The sequence below is a fragment of the Stegostoma tigrinum genome, chromosome 14, assembly GCF_030684315.1.
Source record: "Stegostoma tigrinum isolate sSteTig4 chromosome 14, sSteTig4.hap1, whole genome shotgun sequence".
NCBI lineage: Eukaryota > Metazoa > Chordata > Chondrichthyes > Orectolobiformes > Stegostomatidae > Stegostoma > Stegostoma tigrinum.
In genome coordinates, this window is record NC_081367.1 from 24,053,188 (window position 1) to 24,074,984 (window position 21,797).

General features: G+C 44.9%; 1 protein-coding gene across 5 annotated transcripts in view; it reads right to left on the reverse strand.

Moving 5' to 3' along the window:
- Nucleotides 1–21,797, reverse strand: part of ap1s3a (adaptor related protein complex 1 subunit sigma 3a) — a 33,358-nt gene that overhangs the window by 9,050 nt on the left and 2,511 nt on the right. For 2 of the 5 annotated variants that reach the window (XM_059651050.1, XM_059651046.1), the window contains exons 2-3: nucleotides 10,877–11,002; nucleotides 8,446–8,624 (exon numbers count right to left, since the gene is read on the reverse strand). In XM_059651050.1, coding sequence (XP_059507033.1) covers nucleotides 8,446–8,624; nucleotides 10,877–10,879 — 182 coding nt within the window. In that variant the 5' untranslated portion in view covers nucleotides 10,880–11,002. Of the gene's footprint in view, nucleotides 1–8,445; nucleotides 8,625–8,707; nucleotides 8,809–10,876; nucleotides 11,003–21,797 lie in introns of all 5 variants that reach the window. The other 3 variants (XM_059651048.1, XM_059651049.1, XM_059651047.1) reach the window with 3 other exon arrangements.

Here is a 21,797-nt window from a genome sequence, read left to right on the forward strand (position 1 = left end):
TAGTGCAACAATACTACAAATAGAGAAAGTGCACAAAAGAAAACAAAATGGAAAGGAGTGAAATAATTGGCAGAATCTAGATGAAGTATATAGTTTTGCTACAAGATCATAGAGCTACTTAAATATAAACAAAGTTGCTGAAAAAGCTCAGCAGGTCTGGCAGCATCTGAGGAAGGGTCATCGGACCTGGAACGTTAACTCTGTTTTCTCCTTCACAGATGCTGCCAGACCTGCTGAGCTTTTCCAGCAACTTCTGTTTTTGTTCCTGATTTACAGCATCGAGTTCTTTTGGTTTTCTTTAGCTATTTAAATATACCTGTGATAAAATAAAAGTAGAAAACAGAAATATGATTATTATATAAATCAACATTTTAGAGAGCTATTTTTCATAGAGATTACAAATTTAAACAAAGAAAAGCGATCAGAGTCACAATGATACCAAATTGAAGGGTTAGAATATGAAGATAGCCGAATCCAGAGGAATCACCTACAAACATCATATGTATGGACAGAACAGTGGGAAATTTATATTTTTGTTGCAAACAAGAAGGAAAATTATCCATCCATATAGCTTTCAGTCACTAAGTTTGCTATTTAGAATCTGCTGGGGATGGACCAATTACATAAATGTGCACAGTTACCACATGGTGGCGAGAGAGAGAGAGACAATGAGATGGATGGTGATCGCCTCAGCTCAAGAAGTCTATACTCAAACTATTGGCACCTGCACTTTCAATAACATGACTAGTTAGGTCATCAAGTCCCAAAAGAGATGCTTTATGTATTAAAACGGTATGGTGAAGATTAATCATCGATAGTAAAGTCAAAAATCATGAGGGCATATTTGGATTTTATGCAATACTCAGTCATAAATATTGGTTTGCCCAATAAATCGACAAAAAGGAATGATGTCATCCCAACTTAACTAAATTAAAATTTTAATGCCAGAAAGGAGATGAGTACCTGCTAAAGTAGGAGGGTGCACAATGGGGCTGATCTTGATTAATTTCCTGAAAATATTATGAACAGTTGGCGTAGGGATACAACTAGATTCAGCCACAAATTGTGCATGTACAAGTACATCATTGACATTGGCTGGTGAGTCCACAAGGCCTGTTTGAGTACGTTGCAGCATGTACAGAACTTTAATACATCCAACAACGTGCTAGTCAGGGCTTAGCTGGCGGCACATTATAACAACTTACTTGGCATCATCCGAAGACTCTTCACTGAAGAATTAGAACAAAAATCTACCATTGAGACAGGCAGGAAAAAAAATTCAGATAACCAAAAGTTTGGTCAAAGAGGTATACTGTAAGGGGAATGTTAAAAGGAGAACAGTGTGGTGAACAGGTGGAGAGACGTGGGGATGTTATTTCAGAACCCAGGGCAACAGTAGGCATGCTAATAACAACAGAGCAATTTATTAAAAATCTGGGATGCATAACAAGCCAGACTTATAACAGTATAGGTACATTAGAGGAAAACAGAGAGAGATAATGAGGTGCAAGGAAGGATTTAAAAACCAAGAATGAGAAATTTAAACAAAGGTAATGGGAACTGCAGATGCTGGAGAACCCAAGATAACAAAGTGTGGAGCTGGATGAACACAGCAGGCCAAGCAGCATCTTAGGAGCACAAAAGCTGACGTTTCAGGCCTAGACCCTTCATCGGAAAATGGGGAGGGGGAGAGAGTTCTGAAATAAATAGGGAGGGGGGGAGGTGGATCGAGGATGGAGAGAAGAAAAGATAGGTGGAGAGGAAACAGACAAGTTAAAGAGGTGGCCATGGAGCCAGTAGAAGTGACTGTAGGTGGGGAAATAAAGTGTGGAATTGGATGAACACAGCAGGCTAAGCAGCATCTTAGGAGCACAAAAGCTGACGTTTTGGGCCTAGATTTTTTCTGATGAAGGGTCTAGGCCCGAAATATCAGCTTTTTTGCTCCTAAGATGCTGCTTGGCTTGCCGTGTTCATCCAGCTCCACACTTTGTTATGTCGGATTCTCCAGCATCTGCAGTTCCCATTATCTCTGTAGGTGGGGAGGTAGGGAGGGGATAGGTCAGTCCAGGGAGGACGGACAGGTCAAGGGGGTGGGCTGAGATTAGTAGGTAGGGGATGGGGGCGCAGCTTGAGGTGGGAGGAGGGGATAGGTGAGAGGAAGAACAGGTTAGGGAGGCGGGGACGAGCCGGGCTGGTTTTGGGATGCAGTAGGGGGAGGGGAGATTTTGAAGCTTGTGAAATCCACATTGATACCATTGGGCTGCAGGGTTCCTAAGTAGAATATGAGCTGCTGTTCCTGCAACCTTCAAGTGGCATCATTGTGGCACTGCAGGAGGCCCAGGATGGACATGTCATCTGAGGAATGGGAGGGGGATTTGAAATGGTTCACGACTGGGAGGTGCAGTTGTTTATTGCGAACTGAGCATTGGTGTTCTGCAGAGCAGTCCCCAAGCCTCCGCTTGGGTTCCCCAATGTAGAAGTGGCCACGACGGGTACAGTGGATGCAATATACTATATTGACAGATGTGCAGGTGAACATCTGCTTAATATGGAAAGTCATCTTGGGGCCTGGGATGGGGGTGAGGGAGAAGGTGTGGGGGCAAGTGTAGCACTTCCTGCGGTTGCAGGGGAAGGTACCAGGTGTGGTGGGGTTGGAGGGGAGTGTGGAGCGGTCAAGGGAGTCCCAGAGAGAGTGGTCTCTCCAGAAGGCAGACAAGGGTGGGGATGGAAAAATGTCTTTAGTGGTGGGGTCGGATTGTAGATGGCGGAAGTGTCGGAGGATGATGCATTATATCCAGAGGTTCGTGGGGTGGTATGTGAGGACTAGGGGGATTCTCATTTGGTGGTTTTTGCAGGGACAGGGTGTGAGGGATGTGTTGTGGGAAATACAGGAGACGCGGTCGAGGGCATTGTCGACCACTGTGGGGGGTAGGGGGGGTGGTGGAGTTGCAGTCCTTGAAAAACGAGGACATCCGAAATGTATGGGAGTGGAAATCTTCATCCTGGGAGCCGATGTGGCGGAGGTGAAGGAATTGGGAATAGGGGATGGCATTTTTGCAGGAAGTTGGGTGGGAGGAGGTGTATTCTAGGTAGCTGTGGGAGTCGGTGGGCTTGAAATGGATTTTGGTTTCTAGGTGGTTGCTTGAGATGGAGACAGAGAGGTCCAGGAAGGTGAGGAATGTGTTGGAGATGGCCCAGGTGAACTTGAGGTTGGGGTGGAAGGTGTTGGTGAAGTGGATGAACTGTTCAAGCTCCTCTTGGGAGCATGAAGCTGCGCCAATACAGTCATCAATGTAACGGAGGAAGAGGTGGGGTTTGGGGCCTGTGTAGGTACGGAACAGAGATTGTTCCATGTAACCTACAAAGAGGCAGGTAGCTTGGGCATACCCCATCCCCGCAATAACCACCAAAAGAGAACCCCCTTGTCCTCATGTACCACCCCACCAACCTCCGGATCCGACGCATCATCCTCCAACACTTCCACCATCAACAATCCGACCCCACCACCAAAGACATTTTTCCATCCCCACCTTGTCTGCCTTCCGGAGAGACCACGCTCTCCTCGACTCCCTTGTCCGCTCCACACTCCCCTCCAACCCCACCACACCCGGCACTTTCCCCTGCAACCGCAGGAAGTGCTACACTTGCCCCCACACCTCCTCTCTCACCCCTATCCCAGGCCCCAAGAAGACTTTCCATATCAAGCAGATGTTCACCTGCACATCTGTCAATGTGGTATACTGCATCTGCTGTACCTGGTGTGGCTTCCTCTACATTGGGGAAACTAAGCGGAGGCTTGGGGACCGCTTTGCAGAACATCTACGCTCAGTTCGCAATAAACAACTGCACCTCCCAGGTGCAAACCATTTCAACTCCCCTCCCATTCCTCAGACGACATGTCCATCCTGGGCCTCCTGCAGTGCCACAACGATGCCACCCGAAGGTTGCAGAAACAGCAACTCATGTTCCACTTGGGAACCCTGCAGTCCAATGGTATCAATGTGGATTTCACAAGCTTCAAAATCTCCCCTCCCCCCGATTTCATCCCAAAACCTGTCCAGCTCGTCCCCGCCTCCCTAACCTGTTCTTCCTCTCACCTATCCCCTCCTCCCACATCAAGCCGCACCCCCAATTTTTCCTAGTAACCTCATCCTGCCCCCTTGACCTGGCTGTCCTCCCTGCCCTCTCCCTACCTCCCCACCTACATTCACCTTTACTGGCTCTATCGCTGCCTCTTTAATTTGTCTGTTTCCTCTCCACCTATCTTCTCCTCTATCCGTCTTCGATCCCCCTCTCCCCCTCCCCCATTTCTGATGAAGGATCTAGGCCCGAAACATCAGCTTTTTTGCTCCTAAGATGTTGCTTTGCCTGCTGTGCTCATCTAGCTCTGCACATTGTTGTCTCTTAATTTAAACAAAGACTTTGTTTGACCCAAAACCAATTCTGGTCAGCAAGCTCAAGGATGATGGAGAACAGGAGTGAGTGAAGCACTGGCAGCATTTTGGATGATCAGACTGTGAGAGATGAGCCATAAGTGCATTGGAATAGACAAGTCCAGAAATGAACAAAAGCATGAGTGAAGGTTTCAGTAGCAAATGAGCTAACTCAAGAGAGCCAAATACAAGATTACAGAGATTAGTCTGGACAGGAATTTTTTAAGACTACAGTGAGTCATACAACATGGAAACAGACCCTTCGATCCAACTCATCTGTGTCCACCAAACATCCCAGTCTCACCTAGTCTCTTTGTCAGTATTTGATCCACATCCCTCTAAATCTTTCCTATTCATACACCCATCTGGATGTCTTTTAAATGCTGGGATTTGTACCTGCCTCCACTACCTTCTCTGGCAGCTCGTCCCACACATACAACACCCTCTGCATGAAAAGTTACCGCTCAGGTCCTTTCTAAATTGTTCCCCTCTCACCTTAAACCTATGCCTCTAGTTTTTGATTCCCCTACCCTGGGTAAAAGACCTTGGCTATTCACCCTATCTATGGCCCTCATGATATAATAAACCTCTAGAAAAGGTCACCCCTCAGTCTTCAGTGCTCCAGGGAAAAAAGGCCCTAGCATATTCGGTCTTTCCCATAGCTCAAACCCTTCAGACTTGGCAAAATCTTTTAAAATCTTTTCTGCATCCTCTCACCTTTAACAAAATATTTTCTATAGATGCACAACCAGAACTGGACACTGAATTCCACAGGTGGCTTCACCATTATCCTTTACAACAGCCACATCCCAACTCCTACACTCAAAGTTGTGAGAGATGAAGGCAAGCATGCCAAATGCCTTCTTCACAATCCTATCGACTTGCAATTCCACTTTTCCCGAGGAACTACGTACCTGCACCTTGGGTCCCTTTGTTCGACAACACTCCCCTGGGCCCTAACATTTACTACATAAGTCTGTCCCTGGCCTGCTTTGCCAAGATGCAACACCTCACATTTATCTAAACTAAACTCCATCTGACACTCCTTGGCCCACTGGCCCATCTGATCAAGGTCCTGTTGTATTCTGAGAGAATCTTCTTCATTGTCCACTACACTACCAATTTTGATGTCATCTGCAAACTTGCTAATCATACGCACCTATTCACATCCAAATGATTTATATAAATTAAAAAAAAGCAATGCACCCAGAACCAATCCTTGCATCACACCATTGGTTGCAGGCCTCCTGTGTGGAAAAACATCCCTCCATCGCCACCATCTGTCTCCTATCTTCAAGCCAATTTGATATCCAATTGGCTGTTTCCCCTGGATCCCATGTGATCTAACCTTTACTGCCCTGTCTACCATACAGAATCTTGTTGAACACCTTTTAGTCCATGTAGGCAACATCTACTGCTCTGCCTTCAATCTTTTTTTGTCACCTTTTCAAAAGACAAACTCAAGTTAGTGAGATGCAATTTTTAACGCACAAAGCCATGCTGAATATCCCTAACCAGTCTTTGCCTTTACAAATGAAGGTGAATCCTGTACCTCAGAATCCCCTCCAACAACTTACCCAACACTGACGTAAGGCTCACCGCTCTATAGTTCCTCAGCTTTTCCTTACAGCCTTTCTTAAATAATGGCAAGGTTCATAGGTTCATAGAATCATACACTCTCTACTGTGTGGAAAAAGGCCCTTCAGCCCAACAAGTTCACACCGAGCCTTGGACCATCCCACCAGGGCCATCCCCCTATAACCCACACACCTTGAACACCTTGGGCAATTTTGCATGGCCAATCCACCTAGCCTGCACATCTTTGGGCTGTGGGAGGAAACCAGATGACCCGGAGGAAACCCACACCAACACAGGGAGAATGTGCAAACTCCACACAGACAGTCACCCAAGGCTGGAATCGAACCTGAAGTTGTTACTTTTTTTAAAGGAAGGATGCAACAGCATTAGAGGGTTTACTAGACCAACCCCTATAATAGGCAGGTTGCCTTATGAGGATAGGTTAGACAAGCTACTGTATCTACTGTATCTTCTGGCATTTCAAAGAGCAAGAGGTAACTTGATTGAAACATAAAAATAGATGCTGGGGTGGGGGGGGGGGTGTAGTCTTGATGGGGTAGATTTGGAGTAGATGACTCGTCTTTTAGGAAAGCCTAGAATGAGGGCTCACAATTTAAAAACCCAGGACAGTCCCTTTAAGGCAAGGATGAGGCAAAATTGTTTTCTCTCAAAGGGTCATGAGCCTTTACAACTCTTAATGTAAAGGTGACAGAAACTGAGTCCTTGAATATTTTGAAGGCAGAGGTTAAATGATTCTTGTTAAATTAAGGGGAGGTGGTAATGGTGGGTAGAAGGAATGTAGATTTGATCAACACACACTTGTTGAATAGCAAACAATGTTCAAGACACCGAACAGCTTGGTCCTGCTTGTTGTTCACAAATTAATATGCCAATGATTAAGTCAGGTGATGACATGCAGGTTGTATTCAGTGGTCTTCGTCATGGCATGAGCTGGGGTCAGAAAGTCAGTTTGGAATCAGACGTGGCATCAAGGTTCAAATAGACTGACTTAATCTGACTTTTGACAGATAAAAAGATGGGATTAGTAACAAGGGAGCATGCATCTCTGAGCGGCATTGGGTTCAAGCTCTACAAAAGGTTAAAGCTGATACACAGTTCAGTGCAGAGGGAACAATGCACTGACAGCGATACAGGTTAGGTGGATCGGCCATGCTAAACTTCTCATAAGACTTTAAATCAAGGCCCCACCTACCTGCTCAGGTGTTTGCCAAAGATCCCTAGGCACTATTTTGAAACAGAACAGGGATATTGTCTGTGTCCTGAAAAATATTTATCCCTCTATGAGTATCACAAAATAAAAGATTCTGGTTATTATCATATTCCTATTTATGTGATCTTGCTGTCTGCAAAGTGACTGCTCTTTATCCTACACAAAGGCTGGTGACTGCACTCAAAGTGCTGTGCTGAGGTTGCAATAGGTGCTATATAAGTACAAGTTATTTTTCTTTTTAATGGAATGGGATGCAGTCTTCGTATCAGCTTCACGTTTTGATGGATTAGGCACTGAAGTTCGAATTTACAGTGGATGGTACAGGGGCATATTTCAATGACTTATGGTTTGAGCTGCTAAAATTTTAAATCATGGTTTATACTGAACGGAATAGGCTATGCTTTAATTCAATGAAAGGTGAGCAGTCAAAATAGAACAAATTAAAACTCACCTTTCAGCTACAATACTGGCATCACGGGATATTTGGGAGTGGCAAAGAGTAAGAATTCAATAAGGCAGCATACAAAATTACTGAAGGCAGGGGAGGAACTGTGAACTCAATTTAAGATGACTGTTCCAAAACAAAGTGGCTGCTAATAAAATTCAGTTGAAACAAACACGGAAGCTTTTCCTTGTTCTTCAAAGAATCAACAGACTGACATGTCAAAAACAAAGCTGGCACCAGCACTTTAGTAATATCTGCTTTGAATCATAGAATCCCTACAGTGTGGAACCAGGCCATTTCACCCAGCCTCTGAAAAGCACCCAACTCAGACCCACACCCCTCCCCTAACCCTGCATTTCCCATCAATAATGCACTCAGCTGGCACAACCCTGAACACTATGGGCAATTTAGCATGACCAGTCCACCTACCCCGCACATCTTTGGACTGTGGGAGGAAACCGGGGCACCTGGAGGAAACCCACGCAGGCACGGGGAGAATGTGCAAATCCCACACAGGCAGTCACTCGAGAGTGGAATTGAACTGGGTCCCTGGTGCTATAAGGCAGGAGTAATAGCCACTGAGCCACCATGCCACTGGTGTCTTTTCAATGTTGTAACTGTACTTGAAAGTAACTGGATCTTGTTTTCTGCGATTTACTTGAAGTCAAAGCTCCCATCAAAATTCAATAAATGACCTGTTAGTAATTACAGTATATGTAGTGCAAATGTTGCATAAATCTGTATTAAAAAGTTCAAACCTTTTATAAATAATTTTCAGATCTCGCCATTCAACAAAACTACACATTCTGGATTGTCGAGACAGCACAATTTGAATAAGTTCCCGAGTAACCTTTTTCTTCTCCTTATCAAGCAACGGAGTATACCACTTCTGGAGCCTCAATTTGCCTTGACGGCTGAAAAGCAGCATGAAACGCATCTGTGAAAATAAATATTTATCCATCAGCACTCAGTATAGTGGGGAGGTTGTGCGGCACAATTACTAGTAGGTTAGAGTCTCACCTCAGGGCTTGATGGCTAAGGCAAGTACATTTATAATGATGTCAAACTGGTTGATTATCAGCCTGAAAATCCTCTCCACACATGCCAGTGGCAGATGGCTCCTAGATAACAAAGAATGAAGCTGGATGAACACAGCAGGCCAAGCAGCATCTTAGGAGCACAAAAGGTGACGTTTCGGGCCTAGGCCCTTGCTCCTGAGATGCTGCTTGGCCTGCTGTGTTCATCCAGCTTCACACTTTGTTATCTTGGATTCTCCAGCATCTGCAGTTCCCATCGCAGATGGCTCCTAGTCAGCCACGTAATGGAAAGAAAGGCAGAGCTTCTGCCGTCACTTTTCACAGCTCCAGATAGCACTGTGCATTGTTGCCACAAGAACACAAAACCTCCGAGTGGTCTGTAGCACACCACTGCTACCCAGTTTGCTCCAAATCCCATAATGCTTGTACTTCCATTGAAATGGAGGCAGGAGGACCACCAACTAATTAACATGCACAAAAACACTTACAAAGTAGGCCAGAGATAATGGGAACTGCAGATGCTGGAGAATCCAAGATAACAAAATGTGAGGCTGGATGAACACAGCAGGCCAAGCAGCATCTCAGGAGCACAAAAGCTGACGTTTCGGGCCTAGGCCCTTCAAAGTAGGCCTTTGTATCAAAAGCAAGGTTTTAAAAAGGAAATAAAACAGAAACAAATTGTAAATGCAGGAAGTAATAACAACACGCCAAGTTAGTTCGAAGCTGTTGAGAGAACAAATAAATAAATTTTTCAATGATTTATACTGGAACATGAAGACAGAAATCAACAAAAACTGTTGATTCCAAACATCAGTCAACATTATCTGGTGAGAGAAACGGAATCAAAATAAATGTCTCCAACCAAAGATCTTTCATAAACATGAACCTGAAGACAGCATCCGTGATCAATTTTCTTCTTGATGAAGATGCTGTTTGCCATTGTGAAGAGTTTTGTGCAGCTGGGAGCTTCAGCTAATGACACATGCAAGAGCCACATTGTGAAGTCATCCCACACGTAACTGAGTCTTGCTTAGTGCACTTTGCAGCTAAACACTCTAGTTGAGGCACTTACACAGTTGAATGTACTTTCAACAGTAAGTAGAATCACCCCACCAGCAATATTTAACAGGGATCATCAAAGCTAATTGATTTCTACTGGGCTCACTTCTACTGAGTTTGAAGAAGTGTTTATTGGCTTCCAGAGTTAGACAATAACACATAGGAGTGGAAGTAAGGCCATTCAGCCCATCGAGTCCACTTCGCCATTTAAATCATGGCTGATGGACATTTCAACTCCACTTGCCTGCACTCTCCCCATAGCCCTTGATTCCTTGTGAGATTAAGAATTTATCGATCTCTGCCTAGAAGGCAACTAATGCCCCGGCCTCCACTGCACTCCGTGGCAATGCATTCCACAAGCCCACCACTCTCTGGCTGAATCCACAAGCCCACCACTCTATTTATTAAAGGTACAATGTACATAGGCAATGACATACCATATACAGTAGGATCTGATCCTGTCTTAAAGGATTCTGAAAAATCCACTTAATTACAGGCTGGGTATAATCATTATAGCCTTCTTGGTTTACTACATGATAGAACAAATAAACAGTAGTTGACATTAAGCGGGGCAAGCTGGTGAGAAGAGGGAGGTGGTGCAGGACCCTTCCCGGGTCCAAACCTGAAACATCAGCCTTCCTGCTCCTCTGATGCTGCCTGGCCTGCTGTGTTCATCCAGCTCCACACCTTGCTATCTCTGACTCCAGCACCAGCAGTTCTCACTGTCTCTGCATATTTAAAGGAATGCTTTTCATATTCAAGTAAATAAAGAATTCAGCAGCTGCGTTGTGAAACCTGTTCAGCCTGTTTTCAGGTGTTTCACAATGCTGTGGGAACTCCTTTGAAGGAGTGTGTGTTATGGGAACCACATCTAATTACTAAATATCTTAAAATACAGACACCAGTTTCCCTTAACACAGAGTGAGAGAGAGGGATAAAGAGAGAAGCACACAGCAACACCAGACAGGATTCAAATCAAAGTGCTAGTAAAAACACCTTGTTCAATATGCCAGTTGTTTACTTGGTCAACCAGCCAGGGCTTTATTGATTTTACTTCATCTTTACTACGAGTATAAAATTTCAATGTACCTACCATTCTGACTGTAGATTAGAAGAGTATTTACATCTTTAGGTTCAGGAAATTGTAATAGCTTTCCCAGAATTCTTCAAAGTAAAAGCTCCTCCCTATTTCACAACAACACCTGGAGTGCCTCAGAACCTATATGCAAATTAATTTAGTTTATAACCTTTGACTTCAAAATGCAAAAATGGCAACTCATTCTAATATTCACATTACCCTTATTTCTGTTTTGTTTTTGCATATGTTGTTCCTTTTTCCAAACAGCTTTATTTTTGAGATTGTTGATGATATTCTAATGCCCTAAATGTGATAATTAACCCAGGCAAGAACTAGAATCGACTACAACACATTCAAAAAGTACAGGACATCGTATACATTTGCAAGGTGACCTTTATGATCCAATTCAAAAATTTTCTCCTTACAGCAAAACTGTCAAGAGTGGGAATTGGCAAATTGCAACATCAAACATAGTGCTCGAGCAAACAATACCACCCAGTCATTTTTGTTTTTTTTATTTTAATTTTTCCCGTATTCTAGAAATGTTGATTTAAATCATAATTACCACATTAAAAAGTCATTTATAGTCAATAAATTTTGACATATATAATAAAGGATCACGTCATGCTACAAATGACTTCACACACAGGCACTTCCTAATTAAGTGAGAAACCAAAAGATGATGAGAATGAAAAATATCTATTTTGATTTGTATCATAGAAAGTTCTAAGGACATTACAAAATACACTTCGATGTGAAATACCATGAGTAATTCAATACTGTCAGAATTTGACATTTATCAAAATTGCTTGCAAAGAACTTTGATGGGTACTCTGTAGCTCTTACGCTAAAAAAGGTATAATTAATACTTTCACTGACAATGCTATTTCATATTAAATAATTCCAACACTGAATATATAAATACTGAATTGTTTAATGCATATAATTATTTGAAAGTTGTATGTGTAATTTTGTTTAGATTAATGATGCAGTATAGTCATTGTGCAACAGCAGGACCATGATGGGAGCTATTTGAAATTTGAGTTAGTGTCCATATCAGTCTTGTGCCAAAAACTGCAGGAAGTAAAGTGAAAGTAAACCTTTAACATCAAATTATTCGCTGATAATGTGCTCATTTTTCATCACAATACTGTAGACCAAACATACTGACAACACGAGATTCCAAACAATGTTCTTGTAGCACTTGTTACCCGCGTATTTCTGTAGACAGGGAGATGACCTTGATAAATAGTACACTCATCGCTGGAGCAAAAACTTTATTAACTTGTAGGATATGAACCTTTCTGGCTGGACCTATTGACTGTCCTTAGTTGCCTTTGAGAAGGTTGTGATGAGCTGCCTTCTTGCTCAGCTGCCTCTATCTGCTTTAAGTACACCCACACAGATTCCAGGACTTTGACCCTGCAACCCTGAAGGCATGGTGATAAATTTCTAATCAATATGATGCGGGGATCAACATTTTCTGTGCCTACGTCACTGCCATGTGGTCTATTGAATTCATGAAGAAGGGTGTAAGCCTGAAATATCGACTTTCCTGCTCCTCTGTTGCTGCCTGACCTGCTGTGTTCCTCCAACTCCACACTGTATCCAGTTTCATTCCTTTATTAAGACTTTGTATTAACTCACACAACTGAGTCACCTGGCCATTTCAGAGGGCAGTTGAGAATCAACCACATCATTGTTGGCTTGGAGCCACATGCAGGCTAAACCCCTTCCCCAAAGGACACCAATCCTTTGAATTCAAAATTCACTATCTGCCACAGTGGTATTCGAACCTGGGTTCCCCAGAACTTTAGACAACAAGATCAGAAAGTAGCTAGTGATATTACCAAACGACCATCATCTCACCTTCTGTTGTTAGAAAGCATCGGCAGTCTTGTGTGAATTTATTTCAATGATTAGCTGCCACGTTAATTAACTAAACGAATCAAACAAACATCAAATTTCATTCTAGGTTTCAACTTGTCCAGTAATGCCATCATAAATTGTGGCTTTTTTTGGGATCAATGTTAATTTACTTTAATAAGGAGGAAAAACAAATATTGAGGTTTAGGATATTAACAGGAGTGTTGTGGTAAAGTTAACTGCACTGATTGGACAACAAAAATGCTTAGCATATTGCTAAAATCATCTGCAAGTATATGACATAGTGAATTATTGGAAACCATTATGGTTAAAACAGAGATTAAGTAGAAAATTGAAGATAGAAATAAAAGCAATTAATTCAAAAGCAAAAATGCTTGACGGTATAAAGAATAAGAATGAAAAGCAGACACAAGAATGGAAAACTGCTTTGGTTATTAATAGTCATTTGCAAAGGGAGAACTGAAGAATCACCCTGTTAATGCAACTATCCAGAGTTATGAATGGTTCAGTTTTGGACTGATGCTGCAGCATTTTATGTGGTTGTTTTCACAGGTCAGTATGAAACTTGTCTACAAACGTTGTCTCTCCCAGCTATATTTTAGCTCACATCTGATCAAAATCAATGAGCACCAGGTCCGATCAAATACATTAATTTTGTTCTTTATATCCCTATTCTGTTAGGTTATTTTAGATAATAGTTTTATCATTTAAAATGTCATGGATAAGGGCAAAAGCAGTTTTAAAAACATTGAACAAATTTTATAATGTCTGAAATAGTAAGAATCACTAAGACAGGAGGTGTGTTAACAATTTAAAAATTGGCTTTTAAAACAAGTGCCAATTTTTGAGGAATGGACAAAAGAAAAAGAGAGATGGGAAAAGAAAGAGAACCAAAAGGACAGCGAAGTTCAGAAAAAAAAAGAAAAATCTTTACTTGGAATCTCCCTACAATACAATAAATCAAGGAAGTGAATTAAATTTTACAAAAGCGTAGTCTCACTGCAAGGCTATCCACACCTATGTACAGCTGACGAACTCATCACTAGATCCTCACTTAAGCCTTAAGTGGCTTTTCTATTTAAATCTAACATTACAGTTGTGGCTCCTGCCACCATGATGATGGAATTATAATTAATGGAATTTCTACAGTGTGAAAACAGGCCATTCGGCCCAACAAGTCCACACTGGCCTTACGACAATATTGATGACATATCCATCGACACATTTGAACATCTGACACACAATTTACATCGAACGGGTCATGTTAATTAATAAGTGGGTTAAAGTCTGGCGAACAATTCGCAAACCCTGACGTGAAAAAAGTTGCCTCCTTCTTTAAGGAATATCAAAAGAATGTTGGATGCACACTTGAAAGAAACACAACTTTCGTGTTTACAGGAACTGACCAGTTTCATAAATAGAAGCATAGAATTCAACAGCGCAGAGTTCATAATGACTTCATGTCGGACACTGGTTAGAATTTAGACGGGTTATTATGCACTTTTCTGGGCACCACACTTTAGGAAGGATGTGAATATATTCGAGACAGTGCAGGAGATGTTTATGAGAATGGTTCCAGGGATGAGATACTTCAATTGTGATAAAAGATTAAACAAAATAGTGTTGCTTTCCTGGAGAGGAAAGGGCTCAGTAGAGATTTGCTAGGTTTCAAAGGGTTTGCACAGAGTGGATAGGGAGAGATTCTGCCTGCTCAAATGGATTGAAAAAAATTGGTTTCGCAAAAAAGAGGCTAATTTGAGAGGAGAATAAACACACAGCAAGTGGTTAGGAAATGGAATGCACTGCCTGAAATTGTAGCGGAGGTAGGTTCAATTGAGGAATCAAGATGCTATTGAATGATTATTTAAATCGTTAAAATAGAAACAAATGTGCAAAGTTTCGTGGAAGAGGGAGGATATTGGTATTAGAGATAATGGGAACTGCGGATGCTGGAGATTCCAAGATAATAAAATGTGAGGCTGGATGAACACAGCAGGCCAAGCAGCATCTCAGGAGCACAAAAGCTGACGTTTCGGGCCTAGACCCTTCATCAGAGAGGGGGATGGGGGGAGGGAACTGGAATAAATAGGGAGAGAGGGGGAGGCGGATCGAAGAAGGTCCGCCTCCCCCTCTCTCCCTATTTATTCCAGTTCCCTGCCCCCATCCCCCTCTCTGATGAAGGGTCTAGGCCCGAAACGTCAGCTTTTGTGCTCCTGAGATGCTGCTTGGCCTGCTGTGTTCATCCAGCCTCACATTTTATTATCTTAGTTTCTTATCAGGTTTGTCAGCTCAAAACAGCTGAAAGAGGCTGACAGCAGGAAGGAGGATAGTTAAGGAGTGCTAGTTAAATTTAAAAAATGAACACAGGTCATAAGTCTCACATTTACACATTAGGAAAAATGTAACAACACCACACCACTTCACGTCACAAACATAGATTAGAATTTCAGCTATTTGTAAAACACTTTCAGTATGCTTGATATCTGTATATTCTGCAGAATGAAAGAATGCAGCCCAACTGAGCTCCCTAGATAGTGCCAGACTTTACTGTTTAAAAAAAGTTCTCACATGACTGTCAATGTTCAGCCTTAGATCTGTTATCAATGGTTTGTGACCCTGAAAAACCAAGTGCAACTAGGGTGAGATCCACATTGATACCATTGGGCTGCAGGGTTCAGTTCCCATTATCGCTGACTTCTAAGATGCTGCTTGGCCTGCTGTGTTCATCCAGCTCCACACTTTGTTATCTCGGATTCTCCAGCATCTGCAGTTCCCATTATCTCCGAAGTACAACTTCCTACTACTTTAGAAGTGGAATTTTCTTTTACTGTTACAATTCATACCTGGTCTTTTACAAGCATTTCAATCAATCTTCAAAGGGACTCGGAAAAACACATGGCAGCACTTGTGAAATACATGTTATCTAGTTTGAATTAAAAGGCTCAAAACTTGGATTATTTCAGGTTCCAATTAGATATTGGGTATTATGGGCATTCTTTTAAATGTAATACGTTAAGAATATTCATAGGAGTACTTTGCACCACAATACCCAAAAAAATCTAAAGTGCACTTTCAACATATAACATGAATGAACATCAACACTGTTGGAAAACAGATTCAGAATAAGAAGAGAAATATTTGGATTGAATAGGAAGCCTTTACAGAGTATTTCAGATGTAAAGTCCATGAGTATATGCATAAGCAATATTCATAATCTCTGAGATAACAAAGTGTGGAGCTGGATGAACACAGCAGGCCAAGCAGTATCTTAGCAGCACAAAAGCTGATGCTTCGGGCCCTTTCATAATCTCTGAATAAGGTTTTGATTTCCATTCATGATTCAGATTTACACAAAAGAGCAAGATAATTTCCACAACTCCATGGGTTTTCACAGCAGCACATTGTTTGTGACCTAAATCAGGCTTGTTTGGAGACCTGTCAACTGATTAGTAGTTTAACAGAGTGCTACAATTTCTCATTGTGTCAAATGATGTGACATCACTTTGTCAGTGGCAATCTGTTTTGCATTTTGTTTCCTCCAACAAATAATGCATGTAAATTAAACAGACAAGAACATCGTGTGTGTCATGAATTGACCACTTGGAAACTAAATGGCAATTATTTAACATTAAAACATTGCATACGTAAAATCACACTTTTAAATAATTATAAATTTTAATACTAATAGGTAAAACAAATAGCTCCACATTATTTCAGAGATAGCAGGAACTGCAGGCGGTGGGGAATCTGCGATAACAAGGTCCAGAGCTGGACGAACACAGCAGGCCAAGCAGCATCAGAGGAGCAGGAAGGTTGACGTTTCGGGCCTAGACCCCTCTTCAGAAGGGTCTAGGCCCGAAACGTCAGCCTTTCTGCTCCTCTGAGGCTGCTTGGCCTGCTGTGTTCGTCCAGCTCTGCAATGTGTTATCTTAGCTCCACATTATAGTTTCATTGTCATTAAACTTTATTTCTCCCTCCCCATTCTGTCTTAAACACCTCAATTAGATGAGATTGCTGAATGAAAATTAATTTAAGCATTTGGTTCTAGTATATTTAAGATTCAGTATTCTGCAATATTTTAAGACATGGATGTAATAAAAGTATTTAATTTATATTGATGAGCTTTTCTGCAGTATTGTACATTGCGTCGAATGTCAACGTCTTTTTCTCTTATCCAAACAATCGCTGCTTGGTATGACAGTTAATACAGGAGAGGGCAACTAAGTAATAATGGAAGAAAAATATCTGCTCTGATAGCGTAACATTCATTACATCGGAACACCTTGAAACACTAACCAATAAAGTACTTCTGACATCTACACTGTTGTGATACAGGAAACATGTCAGCCAATTTGTACACAGCAAAGTTCCCACAAACAACAAAAGGATTTAGTGGCTCTTGGAATAGGACACAGACCAGTAGATTTATCATTCTGAAGAGAACTGTTGCATAGCTGACTGGTGTGGAGTGAGAGAAGGTGTCAAACACTTAAAAACAGTTATGTTGGGAATTCAAACAAAGTCTGCCAGACAACTAAAATCCACCTCAGTATCAGGATTGTTCCTCAAATGTGTATTCAAAATGGATGCTCTGCAAGGTAATTTTAAACTTGATGGGGTTCAATAATTCTACATTATAAAAATCAAATTAAGGTAGGCAATTTGCACAACAGTGTTTAATTGATTCACATCAAGGTGTTTTATGCATTTCCTACATTGCAGCACAAAGGAACTACGCAGAGCAGAGGAAAATCACCTATACAGCATATTCAAAAAGAATGGGTACCCTATGAACACAGTCCGCCAATTTCTCAGCAACAAACCCAAACAAACAGACAAAATGGGCTCAGAAACCATAAACACTCTCCCCTACATCAAAGACATTTCCGAAATGACTGCCAGACTACTCGGACCCCTTGGCATCAGGGTAGCCCACAAACCCACCAACACACTAAAACAACAGCTAATGAACTTAAAAGACCCTATACAGACAACAAATAAAACGAACGTCATCTACAAAATACCTTGCAAGAACTGTGACAAACACTACATTGGACAAACTGGCAGGAAGCTAGCCACCAAGATACATGAACATCAACTAGCCACAAAATGACATGACCCACTATCACTCGTATCCTTACATACAGATGAGGAAGGTCACCACTTTGATTGGGACAACACATCCATCCTAGGACAAGCCAAACAGAGACATGCACGAGAATTCCTAGAAGCATGGCATTCCAACCGGAACTCCATCAACAAACACATTGACTTGGAGCCAATCTACCATCCCCTGAGAAAAAGAACAGGAAATGACATCACCAACCCAAGGAAACCTAACCAGATAAATAGAAAGCGGGACATAACACCAGCGCTTTGTCGGAGACTCACTGTTGATATTACTTAGAATGGTGACAAAACATCTGGGAACAAACCGGCAAGCTCAGTGAACTAGCTTGCATCTCGAACACAATAAAGACCCACTCTCTTGTGGACTGAGAGGACGAGAGTGCTGTCTTGGAGGTGAAAGGAGGACGTCGGGTTGGCTGTGCACCCTTGAGACCAGTGGATCTTAATGCTGGCTTCGGCCTAACGCTGGTTCAGGGGATCAGCCAACCTGCATGATGGCTGCGGCAAGTGCTCGTGCCCCAGGTCAGGGGGTCCGGAACACCATCCGTGTTTCTGTAAAGAAGGTGGATGAAGGTGCACCTGTGGACCGCACCTTCTTCGTGAAGAGGGTCCTGTTGGACTGTTGTGGGTTAGCTGCTGCGGACATTTACTGCCTGCAGGATTTCCCCGGAGGAGGTTTTTACGACGTGACCTTCAGGAGTGCCAAGCTTTGCGAGCGCTTCCTGGAGGTTTTCAAGGAGAAAGGAGGTGAGGGCCCCCTCTCTGTATTGACCGCTGTCCCACTGTTTGTGATGCCAGCACAGAGGAGCCGTATGGTGACTGTACACATGTACAACCCGCATGTGCCAGCAGTTGATGTCCTGACCTTCCTCGGAAGGTATGTGAAGGTGGAAGGGGACCTAACTGACATCGTGGACCCCTTTGCATTCTGGACGAGTAAGAGGCAGGTCAAGGTGACGCTGAGGATGGGCGCGGATGGGAATGTCGCACACCCACCGTCCAGCTTCGCGATCGGCGGGAACAGGGGCTACCTGACCTATGCAGGGCAACCTAAAGTCTGCCATGCCTGTGGTAGGTCAGGTCACGTGGCAGCCGACTGCAAAGCCACCATCTGCAGGAACTGCAGGGAGGAGGGACACCTTGCAAAGGAATGCCCACAAGAAAAAAGCTGCAACCTTTGCGGGGAAGCGGGCCACTTCTATAGGGCTTGCCCACGGCGGGGTACCACCTACGCCCAGGTCGCCGGCAGGGGAAATGCGGGGCCAGCCCCCCCAGAGGAGAGAAAGGCACCAGGGCCCAGCAAGGACCCCACTAATGTGCAGGAGGGCCCAGCCCTGCAGGATGGGCCCGAGGCCAGCAAAGCACCCCTGCAGGCTCCGATTCCCCCCGACAACCCGGAGCCAATGGAGGCGGCGACAGGCGACCCAGGGGAGTGGACAACAAACCAGAAAGCGAGGAGGAAGGTATGTCGACGGGCCCAGGAACCGCAACCATCAGGCGGGAAGAGGCAGCTACAGGGGGGCTATAAGAGCTCCTCTGACGAGGAGGATTCGGAGAGGGCCCACCCGAAGCAGAAGTTAAAGGTCTCGAGGGGGAAGGAAAGCAGCTCCCCGCTTCCAGGTGACGGGAGGCGTCCTGAGGCTCCCTCCGACACCCAGTCAAGTGCCGTTGGAGCACTGGAGGGCCCCCCGGAACTTCCAGGCGGGAAGGAGGAAACAGCGCGTCCCCAGCCTGACCCGGAGCTGGACCCTCCTGCCTCCGCACCCCTGACGGGGGGATGCCACCCGGAAGGCAGCACGGACGGTTTCCTGAGCCCGGAGAGTGTCCAGCAGTTAGCCCGGGCAATGAGCATGAAGGGACAGATGGAGGGGCTGGACCTTGGACTTGGGGAGGGTACTGTGGTCACTGCCCACAATGGGGGTACGAGTTGCGAGCATTAATGTGTGCAGCGTCAAGTCAACCGCGAGATGTGTGTCCACGTTGGCCTACCTGACCACCATCAAGGCGGACCTCCTGTTTCTGCAGGAGTGCGGGATACCGCGCCTCGGCAGGTACGGGAAATGGTCCGGCGCCTGGACCTGTGGGCCTTCGATCTGGTCGGGGGGTAACGACTGTCGCTCCTCGGGCCTGGCCATTCTGCTGCGGGGGTGCGACTTCGCCATCTCTCAAGTTCAGGAGGTGGTGGGGGGGGCGCCTCCTAGTGGCTGACATCACCTACAGGAATGCTCCCCTGAGGCTGATCAACGTGTATGCCCCAGCAGTACGGAGTGAGCGGTTGGCCGTCCTGCAGCGGCTTCCACCCCTGCTGGCTACGTCCAGGCCGGTCATCCTAGGCGGAGACTTCAACTGCATCATTGATGCAGATGGAAGATCCGGAGTGGGGACAGCGGGTGGGGGGAGTCAACTGGACGTCACGTCCAGATTCCTGATGGGCACGGTGAAGGACGCCAAGCTGCTCGACGTCTTCAGCACCCCTGCAGACGGAGCGCAGCAGAGGTACACCTGGTCGCGGCCAGACGGGTCTATCCGCTCAAGGATAGACTTCCTGTTTGTGTCACGGACGTTCTCGGTCAGGTCCACCGGCGTCGAGCCGGTGTTCTTCTCTGACCACTGCCTCCTGCTGGCCGACTGTCACTTACAGGACGACCAGCCGGCCGGCAAGGGGACGTGGAAGCTCAACACGACTCTGTTGACCCCAGAGAACGTCGAGGAGCTTAAGAGGGAGTACGCCAGTTGGAGAACCGTGAAACCCCTCTTCGAGTCTCCAGGCGACGGTGAAGGAGAACATCAAGAGGTTCTTTGTCCTCAAGGGTGCCCAGAAGGCAAGAGAGAGGCGGGGAAAGCTGTCGCGACTCCAGAAAAGGGTGCAGAACCTGGTCCTTCTGCAGTTGATGGGGGTCGATGTCACGGAGGACCTCCGCGAGGTGAGGGGCCAGCAAGCCTCGCTCTTCGCCGCGGAGGCCTCCAGGATAATCTTCCGGTCCAGGGTCCGCTCCGTGAAGCAGGACGAGACGTACTCGCGTTTCTTCTTTCAGAAGGTGCACAAAGAGAGCTCTGTGCTTAGCCGGCTGAAGGAGGACGACGGCTCGGTGACGTCGTCTCGGCCCGACATTTTGAGGATCAGCAGATCCTTCTATGCTGGACTGCACGACACGAAGACCACGGACAGCACGGCCTCCGAATCATTCCTGTCATCTATCACGGAGGTCTTAGACGACGGCACGAGGGAGTGGCTGGACCGGCCGATATCCCTGGACGAGCTGGCCAGAGCCCTCAAGTCCTTGCAGAGGAATAGGACTCCCGGAAGCGACGGCTTACCGGTCGAGCTGTATTCCGCTCTGTGGGGCCTGGTCGGCCAGGACCTGCTGGAGGTGTACGATAGTGCGCTTCGGGCAGGGGAAATGTGCAAGTCCATGAGGAAGGGCATCATCACCCTCATTTACAAGAGGAAGGGGGAGAGGGAAGAAATTAAGAATTGGCGTCCTATTTCACTTTTGAACATGGACTATAAAATCCTGGCCAAGTTCATTGCCAACCGGGTCAGGTCTGTCCTGGAGTCAGTGATTCACCCTGACCAAACCTGTGCTGTGCCAGGCAGGAAGATCGCTGAGAGCCTCGCGCTCATCAGGGATACGATCGCCTACGTACAGGACAGGCGGGTGGACACCTGCCTCGTCAGCCTGGACCAGGAGAAGGCCTTCGACAGGGTCTCTCATGCTTACATGAGGGACGTCCTCTCCAAATTGGGGTTCGGGGAGGGCATCCGCAATTGGATCCAGCTGCTCTACGCCAACATCGTTAGCGCAGTCCCGATCAACGGGTGGGAATCAGACAGTTTTCCTGTTAGATCTGGAGTCAGGCAGCGCTGCCCGCTCTCTCCTGCCTTGTTCGTGTGCTGTGTGGAGCCCTTCGCCGCCTC